General features: G+C 39.2%; 1 protein-coding gene across 1 annotated transcript in view; it reads right to left on the minus strand.

Annotated features, from left to right (window-relative positions):
• Positions 1-8,578, minus strand: part of CDC42BPB (CDC42 binding protein kinase beta (DMPK-like)) — a gene marked incomplete at its 5' end in the record, with an annotated part of 42,174 nt that extends 33,596 nt beyond the window's left edge. Inside the window, 6 exons of the mRNA XM_009703371.1 lie at positions 1,885-2,018; positions 3,876-3,995; positions 4,094-4,260; positions 5,263-5,342; positions 6,332-6,580; positions 8,378-8,578. Coding sequence (XP_009701673.1) covers positions 1,885-2,018; positions 3,876-3,995; positions 4,094-4,260; positions 5,263-5,342; positions 6,332-6,580; positions 8,378-8,578 — 951 coding nt within the window. The remainder of the gene's footprint in view (positions 1-1,884; positions 2,019-3,875; positions 3,996-4,093; positions 4,261-5,262; positions 5,343-6,331; positions 6,581-8,377) is intronic.
• Positions 8,579-10,176: the final 1,598 nt, after the last annotated feature.

Consider the following 10,176-nt stretch of genomic DNA (forward strand, 5'->3'; position numbering starts at 1 on the left):
CCCCAAGCCTGTAGTGTTGCGTTGGGTTGTTGTGACCCAAGGGTAGGACCCAGCCGTGAGCCTTGTTCAACCTCATACAGTTAGTGTCAGCCCATCCATCCAGCCTGTCCAGATCCCTCTATAGAGCCTTCCGACCCTCCAGCAGATGAACACTCCTGCCCAACTTGGTGTCATCTGCAAACTTAGTGAGGGTGCACTCGATCCCCTTATCCACATCATTGAGAAAGATATTAAACCTTTAAGAATTCCTTCTTGAAGAATATCCAGCCTTCCTAGCCCCCTTTCCCCTTCAGGGCTGCCTCCCAAGGGACTTTGTCAACCAGTCTCCTAAACATGCCAAAGTCTGTCCTCCGGAAGTCCAAGGTAGCAGTTCTGCTGACCCCCCTCCTTACTTCTCCAAGAATCGAAAACTCCTATCATTTTGTGATCACTGTGCCCAAGACAGCTTCCAACCATCACATCACACAAGTCCTTCTCTGTCCCAAACAACAGGCAGAGCGCGCCTTCCCTCATTGGCTCCCTCACCACCTGTGTCACGAAGATCTCTTCCACACACTCCAGGAACCTCCTAGACTGTTTCCTCTCTGCTGTATTGTATTTCCAGTAGACATCTGGTAAGTTGAAGTCCCCCACGAGAACAACGGCTAGTGATTGTGAGACTTCTCCCAGCTGCTTATAGAATATTTTGTCAGCCTCTTTGTCCTTGTTGGGGGGTCTACAACCACCATGATATCTGCCTTGTTGGCCTTCCCCCCGGTTCTTACCCATAAACACTCAACCCTATTGTCACCATCATTAAGCTCTGGACAATCAAAACACTCCCTAACATACAGGGCTACCCCACCACCTCTCCTTCCTTGCCTATCCCTTCTGAAGAGTTCATAGCCATCCATTGCAGCACTCCAGTTCTGCAAGTCATCCCACCATGTTTCCGTGATGGCAACTGTACCATAGTTTTCCTGCTGCACACTGGCTTCCAGCTCCTCCTGTTTGCTGCCTGTTCTGCATGCATTGGTGGAGATGCACTTCAGCTGGGCTATTGATCCTACCACCTTTTTGGGTGAAGAAGCCCTAATTCCTACATGACCATTCTCAGGCACTTCCATGGTTTCTAACACATCAATAACCCTTATGCCTTTGCGGCTGCATGCTCTCCAGCCCCTACCTCCACTGAGATGTCAGAACAAAGGACCTTGCTGGCACCCCATCTCTCAAACATTGGCTACTGTCCCAAGGCTTACCTCCAGGCAAGCCTGGTTTTATCCCTTTCCCCCTTCAAATCTAGTTTAAAGCTCTTTCAATGAGCCCTGCTAACTCCTGTGCAAAGATCCTTTTCCTTCTTTGAAACAGGGATACCCTGACTGTAGCCAGCAGGCCTGCTGTTATGTAAACTGACCCATGATCGAAAATCCCAAAATTCTGCTGGTGACACCAGGCCTGGAGCCAGGTATTGATGTGCTGACTCTTCCTGTTTCCTCCCTCATCATTCCCTGCAACTGGAAGGACAGAGGAGAACACTACTTGTGCTCCTGATCCCTTAACCAGTTGTCCCAAGGCCCTGAAGTCTCTCTTGATTGCCTTTGGACTTCTTTTGAAATAGTTAAGAATAATTAAACCGTTAAACTAAAACCATTCTTTAGGTGTTTGCTCCATCTAGCAGAAATTGATTTATTTGAAATAAATAAGATGCCTATCAACTTTCAAAAAAGAAAGTGTGCTACTTTGGAAAACTACTGCATTGCTAATGAAATTAACAGGTTCACTAACATCTCAGTACAGTTTTAAAAAGCAGCATTTAAAACACTAAAACTGTAATCACAACAGAACTGTACTATAACTAATTTACATGACCATTTTTAAACATATCTATCTTTGGATCAATACCTTATGAAGGTCCTCCTTTTCTTGCCGCAATACTCTGCATTGCTTTTCTAGTCCTTTCAACTTGTGTATCGAGTCTTCATGTTCTTGTCGAAAAGCCACTGCATCTGCAAGCTGTCCTTCCAGTTTACTTATATCTATAAATTAACATATATTAAAGGTAACTGGTCCCAAATTTACACCAATAAAGCAAGCAACATTACTCAAGCAAACTGGCATCACTTTGCTTGGAAAATCAACTTCTTTCCCATTCCCACTATTTTAGACTGCTTAAGGTAATTTTGGGGCACTGACACCTCCAAATAATTTTAATTTTCTCAGCCTATTAAATCCTCCATAAAACTGTGATCTCTTTAAGTGAAAAAGCCTTAACACAGGGCATTGTTTTGTTTTTGAGGAGTGCAACTTCTAGCCCTTGAAAACACTGAAATAAACTTGAGTTGTTCTAACTCCAGCTCTAGTAATTTGTCTCTGAAATAGTTTTCATTCTATGACAAGCAAGGCTACAGTCAGTCATTAGTGCATCCAGCAAGACAGGAAAGGACTACTTATTTCCTAGAGTAGATAAGAACTAACAATCTGGGAAGGAAACACCATCCTGCACGAGGCAGGCTGGAGACCTGACTGCCCATATTTCTGGTAGTATCTTCTCCTGGTAGTTCTCTCTTTAGTCTCAATGAAAATTAAACAAATTTGATTTGAAATTATCATCTTTAAGTCCAACAAACTAACCATCTTTATATATTCCTGCTCTGTCTTAGAGCTGGTAAGAAACTGAACTGCTATTCTCCATTTAGTTTTAATTACTACTTCTTTTAATCAAATAAATTACAAATCGCACAGGGAATAACTGTCTCACTCAAGTTCCACTGATGTCTGTGGCAGAACAGGAAATTGGATTTATGTATTCAGGGATCCCAAGCACTGCTGTAACAATTGAAGTATTATTCCCTTTCTCGCTTCAGCATGAACCAGTACTATTTCTTTTTAAACCAGACCATACTGATAGTTTTTATATTTAACAGGACACCATTGGCTGAAGAGCTAGATAAACTTGAACCATCTGCATAAGTAGCACCTTAAGCTAACTATTTTGACTCAGACCTAATTCCAGAATAGTTTTTTTTTGAAGGATAATCTACACAGGAAAGCTGAGCTGATTTTTGCAATGTAGGTACCAACAAAGGGGATATATTGCCAAACTGCAAGGGCGGGAGAGGGGGGACGGATAAAAAAAATAAATCAGCAGCTGAACTCACTTATGCTATACTACAGGCCCCTATAAACCCCTCAGCCAGGTCATTAGGATTCAAAACTACCATTTTGTTTATTACCAATTCCCAAGCAAAAATTAGATGCTAACAGTAGGTTTGTATGGATAAACTAATAGCATTGTCAAGCAACAGATTTTCGGTGATATGGATGAGTCAGTCTTCTCTCAGGACAGATGTCAGTATTTGTTTTTCTTCAGTACTCAGTGCTTCCTAATTAATGCATCACCAGACAGAAACACAAAGGGAGCAGGAGCTCAGAAATATTTAAATGTGAACTATTATTATACATCCCCCCACGTATTCACTTATGTTACTGAAGAGCAACTAGTCTTCTCTCCCCACTGTTTCTTACACCTGCCTCTAAGTAAAACTCCTCCAAAACAGTACTCTCCCCAAAAAGGAGGAGTAAGAGAACAGAATCTCCTGAGGTTTTTAGGGAATCAAACATCACACAAAATATTTAACCAAACCTATCCACACAATTCATTATACTCTAGAACCCTCCCATGCTAGTATATGCTATCAGGACAAGCAAGTGGAAGAAAAAGTTAGGTGTTCATCTGGAAACACTGAAATGCCTTCTTAATATTGAATGAGACTTTAAAAAATCCTTTGCTTTTTTAGCACCTCAAGAACATTAATTCTACTTATTGCAAAAACACAGTACTAGGAGTAGCAAAATAAATTGCATTACTATAATTACCTTTGCCAGAGGCTTACCTGTTAATTTGTTCTTCAACCGTTCAATTTCTTCATTTAATTTTTTAATCTCCTTATCACGGCTTGTATTTACTGTAACACACACTGGACCTTGGAGGTTCTGCACTGTCTGTGTGGATTCTTAAAATCAGGAAATGAAGGAAACAGTTTTTAATAAAATACATTCCAATTCCTCCTAATGATCAGAACTAAGAATTCAAACAAATTTAAACACTAACCTTGCAGTTTTCTGTTCAAATCCTGCTTTTCTTGTTCTAATTTCCGTATTTTCTTTTCATAGCCTTCTATTTGTGAAGTGTTTTTTAAGTCACGCTGTACATCCATATCTTTGGTTACAGTGTCAGACTGCATCGCACTCTTTAAAGTGCCTCTATCAGATAAAGAGCTGAAAACAAAGACATAAGTTAGAACATTTTAATAAATATTCATAGCAGACTATAGCAGTGAGACGCTGGGATTCCACCAAATTCACACCTTAAATTTACAAGAACAATTAGTGCAGTAATTGTTACTGTTGAGACAACGTTCAGGGCAGATAAAGCTATTATTCCCCAGCTACTGTATATGCTGCTGTAGAATGAAGATACCTACATTCAGGACTTTAATGATACAGACATATATTCACTTTACAAACTGCCTAAATGATTGAAAATGTAACACTCTTATGCCAAAGATTACTACTACCTGACAGTGAAGTAAGCAGGTAAGTGTATCTGCACTGAGATAGCTGAGAAACAAACCCAAAAGTTTAAAGTGTGACAAAGATGGATTTAAAGTTAAGCCACATGATCTCACTCTGAAAACAATGAGATGTGTGTACTGAGTTCTTTCTGAACTAGTATTGCATGGGGTAACAAGCCCCAGTAAAGGGAAATAACAGAATAACAACCAGGGGCAGAATAATCTTAAGATTAGAGATAAGCATATGTTTGAGGGATCTCTGAAGCCAGATGGAGGCCATTTCAAAGATGTGCAAAGTAAGCCACTTTGTCCATGCTCAGAACCATCTATGTTAACTTAGCCTACCAGAAGGATTTTGGAGCAATGAGCTAATCCTGAACTGTTCCTGGCAGAGATGCAACATGGACAAGACTTGCTCTCAGCCTCTCAATGCAAGAACAGCAAGATTATACCCAACTGCAAGTGACACATCTAGTCCCTTAACTTTCATTAATTTCAAATCAATAAAACATTAAATACGAAAGCATCTAATCTTGGCAAGCATGATTAAAATGTATTCAGACACTTAAAAAAAAAAGGGGATAAAGGTTTATCCACAGGTACACCTATGGACATCAACCACCATACAAGTTTATAAAAATGAGAATTTCCTAGAATTAGCTGCATTTGGAAAACAAGTTTAACGAACAACATATCATTTGCTTACCTATCAGTTGTGTATGTAAACCCAACAAATGGCAAATGCAATCCAGAAAAGCCTGTATGAGAACTTGGCGGCACCACTTCCTGCATGAAAACAACATGCATGAAAACCCAAAAGAGAACCCATACAGAACTAAAGGTATTTGATTTAGCCTCAACGGTTAAAGAGAGACAGCTAATGGAAAGACTCTTCTTAGCGTATACCAGTTGACAATTGGCAGTTATGCTTCATTTTATAGCCTTCCATTGTCCCTGGACAAACTTTATTTCAGATTAGGTCACTTAATATAATGACCTGAATTTAGGAGCCTCTTGAACCAGCACTTGAAAGGGCAGCATTTCAACAAGTTCAAAGCACAATGCAACCAGTAAAAGAAAATGCGAAATTTCAAGTTCCTAATTAAAAGCTACCTGACACCAAAATGCATGCTGTTAGTTTTAGTATGCTAGTTACCATTAGATACGTAATCAAAAAACATGCCAAAAGCTCTGCATTTCTTGGAATACAAGCTGATGAATAAATTACCACAAAAGCCCTCAGCTCCTCCTGACTCGAGTTTGTAAACCACTACACAACAGAAATGGAGGAGGGGAACACCAATGTCCCCACTACAAAAACCAAATTCCTGGTTCTTAAGTGAGTAGAGAAGTAGCAGTGTGAGCTCTCTCACCTGGACAACTGTGATTGCAAGCTGCATGGAGAATATAGGTGTATTTCTGAAGACAGATTTTTTTTTTTTTTTTTTACCTTTGAAAAGGAATAAATCCAAATACTAGTTCCTTGTAAAGGTAAACTAAAAGGGGCAACCAAGGGTTTTTTCCCCCGTCTAAATATGTTTTAACTTTGACCATGTAACAGTAGTCCATTTTGGCAAGTACTACCATTCAGAAAAGCAGCTTACAATTTCTAATAACCCAAAACGCCAAAGAGATGAAAAACTTGAATTTTTCACATTTGAAATGACTCATTTTTCATTCTTACATTACTTATTTTGAAATAAGTTCTCACTATTACTTTATAGTGCAGCAAGGTTGCATACTTGCATTCGTAATATTTAAAAACAAAGACTCACTGGATTTCTTAACACATCATCATCTACATCAAAGTTTGAGGTGTCAGAAGGACTGCTAACATCTGGAATGTAAGGTGCTTCTAGGTTTCGGATATTATCCCAATTAAGTCCTTCAAAAAATGCATGAGACTTAAAATCCTCTATTCCATTCTGTCCCAGCCTACGCTCCCTACTGCAGATAAGTCGCTGAATAAGATCTTTTGCTTCTTCAGATACATCTGTAACATGGGATGGAAACTGAAATCGTTCCTAGAAAACAAAAAAGAGATATTTTTTGAGAAGGAATCCACTCCATAACTTTCAACAGTTGTTTCAAAAAGAACGTCCTAAATTACACCAGTAAAACTGGAAATGAATAGTCAAACATTGTTCCAGTGAGCAGTGGCAGAGCAAAATGCAATACATTCAGTGATAGACTTTTTGTCTTAAAATGGATTTCAAGGACAAGTAATCATCTCTCAATTTCTTTAATACAGATCTGTTTGAAACTAACTGTAATTACAGTAACCCTACTAGGAAAAGCAAACTTTTTTTTTTAAAAGCCATACAGGAATTTTGACACAGTACAATATATTAAAGATCATATAGTAAAGGCAGACCCTCACTGGTATTCTTAGTCACAGATCCGCTGATCTCCTGAAGATCTACTCCTTGAGATTTTACCAATTTCAACTCTTAAAAACCTATGATGGTAGTCAATTCTTTACAAAATGTTCTTATATTTAGGGATGTATTTTTCTAATTTATAGGTTAAATACCTGCTTTTTTAACAAAAATATAATCGATATTTAGCAAAGATTTATATTATCATAAACAAGCAGAAGATCTAAAAATTGCACTTACCACTAACATCTGAAATTACTCTAGATAAAAATCAGGAAAACTTTTTCTGTATTTTAGCTTGCCACTACTACCACTGCATAGTCAAGAAGGGCTTTTTGGTTTGTTTTTTTTCAATAAAAGACAATAGCATACATGTATCTTTTGATAATACAACTTTTCAAATTTAAAATGAGACCATTAGGGTCCAAACCAGCATAACTGAAATTAAACTTTAAAACTTTCATTGAAAACCATACAATCATATTGATTATGTGTCCAAATGAGATTAAAATATTAAGTCTGCAGAACAACAGCTTTAAATTTCCTCCCAACTAGTTTAAGAGCCAGGTAGCCAGAGTTTACACTGGTTACATTTGCAATCAGTTAGTTCATTGAAGAACTTAAAGCAAGATGGAGATTAATATTCATCACAGCAAGGGTGCCAGCTCTGGCAAGGATTTCATGTCTTATCCATCACTGGTTCACTGTGACAGCACAGCATTGTAAACACCAGTAAACTTCATTCATTGTGAAGAGAAAAAAATGCAATTACACACCCTACGCAACAGTTTTTGGCTACCTAGGATGAGTATGCACTTAAACACACCCTCTTAATACAGCTCTTGAAAGGACACCATGAACTGGTTTATTCTTACTCTCTAATATTCAAAATGCACCCAGAAGTTCCAACACTTCTCTACCACTTTGACCCTGGACAAACCCCCTGACCTCATGTTCTTCATGCAGCTCAAGTTCATGTTTTTCTACCACTTCCACTCTGGGCAACTCCCCCTGACCTCAGGTTCCTCATGTAGCTCGTTTCTACACTGGCTGACTTGACTGTTCCCTTCTTTACACTGTTACCAGTGTGACAGAAGATGTGCACAGCTGTGTAAATAATGCACTACTTCATTTCTCCTGCACAGTCCAGAGGAAACTTTCAATGGGCCTAACACGAGAGTTGGTTTTAACTTCAACTTTGTGATGACTACTTAGATTTTCCAAGAACAACATCAGCATTTAGAGAAAAATTTCAATTTGACAAAGAATTCAATTTCTGCATTTCAGAAAAGCAATCATTCCTAAAACCTGAACCAACAAATCTATACAATATGGTTCTAAAACATCGTGAAAAAGCAAAGAATCACTATCACTTCAATATCTTTAAGTGATAACAGTAAACTTTATAAACTCAGTGAATACACGATTTAACATAGCTCTTACTTCATGATTCATAATCTTCCCATAGGTTTCCACTAATGACTCTGCATAAAAGGGTGTTTCACCATACAGCATTTCATACATGCAGACACCCAATGACCACCAGTCACATTCAGGCCCGTATTTTCCCATTCCATCTTCCATTGCTTGCAGTATCTCAGGGGAGATGTAGTCAGGTGTACCCACTGCTACTGATGACTGTACCTTGAAAATAAGGAAAACATAATTCTTCTAAGTTTTCAGGTTCTCTCGGTAACTCTCTCACACACTAGTATTTCTGATAAAAGGAGACACCAGGACATGATTTTGGAAAAGGAAGAGATTTATAAAATCACAGCAACAAAATAAAGAAAATATTAAGAAAGTAACAAAGACTGCAAAGATTAAGTTTCAGCCTACTTCTACATAAAAATCAGTTGATATTCTTTATTCTGAACACAGTAGAAATCCAAAATAATCACACCTATCGTGAAAGCAGAAAGACAAGAGGAGAATATGTTTTGCCTTTGTGTTTGTTTATACTTTAAAATTGCAATTGGCTGCCAGAACTTGAAATGAAAAATGAATAAGTAGGGAGTTCGAGTCCTATGCCAGAATTTTACAGTTTCATTTGAAGATCAAAAAACAAGTACTCAGGCAAGTAGTCCTCTATTTTTACTATGTCAGAAATTGGTTCAATGCATATCACACACCATGCAACTGGATGCAATACAGGAGTAAGTTGGGGAATTGCCCTGTGCCCAAGTAGTAGGGAAGCCCTGACCATCAGGGCAGTGGCAGAGCAGTTCTAATCTCTAGGAATACATTCTCAGGTTTCACATCGAGTTATAATGGTTCCTTCCAATTTATTTTGCATTTTAATATGATAAATCCTTGGCAGGCATTTTATGACTACAGAACGTCACCAAGACCAGAGTTTGTGCCAAAATCAGTGAACAATGTTGCATGCCGTACTTTGGCAGGACTGGCACCCCTGGAAGCACCTGAAACTAGACAAAACAAACAAAACACGTCATGAGTGATTTAGCTTTTAGGGATGTATCCAACCTGGTGCACAAGACGGTCAACTACCAATGTTGCTGTACCATTTGTAAAAGGCATATAAAACAAACCACTTATTAATTACAGAATCACAGAACCATTTAGGTTGGAAAGGACCTTTAAGACCATCAAGTCCAACTGTCAACCTAACACTGCAACCTAACACTGCCAAGCCCACCACTAAACCATGTCCCTAAGCACCAAGTCTACACATCCTTTAAATACCTCCAGGGATGGCGACACTACCACTTCCCTGGGCAGCCTGTTGCAGTGCTTGACAACGTTTCCATGAAGAAGTTCTTCGTAATGTCGCACTTAAACCTCCCTTGGCACAACTCAAAGCCATTTCATCTTGTCCTACTGCTTGTTACATGGGAGAAGAGGCCAACCCCCACCAAGCTACAACCTCCTTTTAGGTCATTGTTGAGAGCGATCAGGTCTCCCCTCAGCCTCTTTTCTCCAGACTAAACAACCCCAGCTCCCTCAGGGTTCCTCATGAGACTTCTGCTCTAGACCCTTCACCAGCTTCATTGCCCTTCTCTGGACATGCTCCAGCACCTCAATGTCTTTCCTGTAGTGAGAGGCCCAAAACTGAACATGGTGTTTGAGGTGCAGCCTCACCAGTGCCAAGTACAGAGGGACAATCACTTCCCTAGGTCTGCTGGCCACACTATTCCTGATATAAGTCAGGATGCTCTTGGTCTTCTTGGCCGTCTGGGCACACTGATGCTGATATTCAGCTGCCTGTCGACCAACACCCC

The sequence above is a fragment of the Cariama cristata genome, unplaced genomic scaffold (genome assembly GCF_000690535.1).
Source record: "Cariama cristata isolate BGI_N322 unplaced genomic scaffold, ASM69053v1 scaffold8337, whole genome shotgun sequence".
Classification (NCBI taxonomy): domain Eukaryota; kingdom Metazoa; phylum Chordata; class Aves; order Cariamiformes; family Cariamidae; genus Cariama; species Cariama cristata.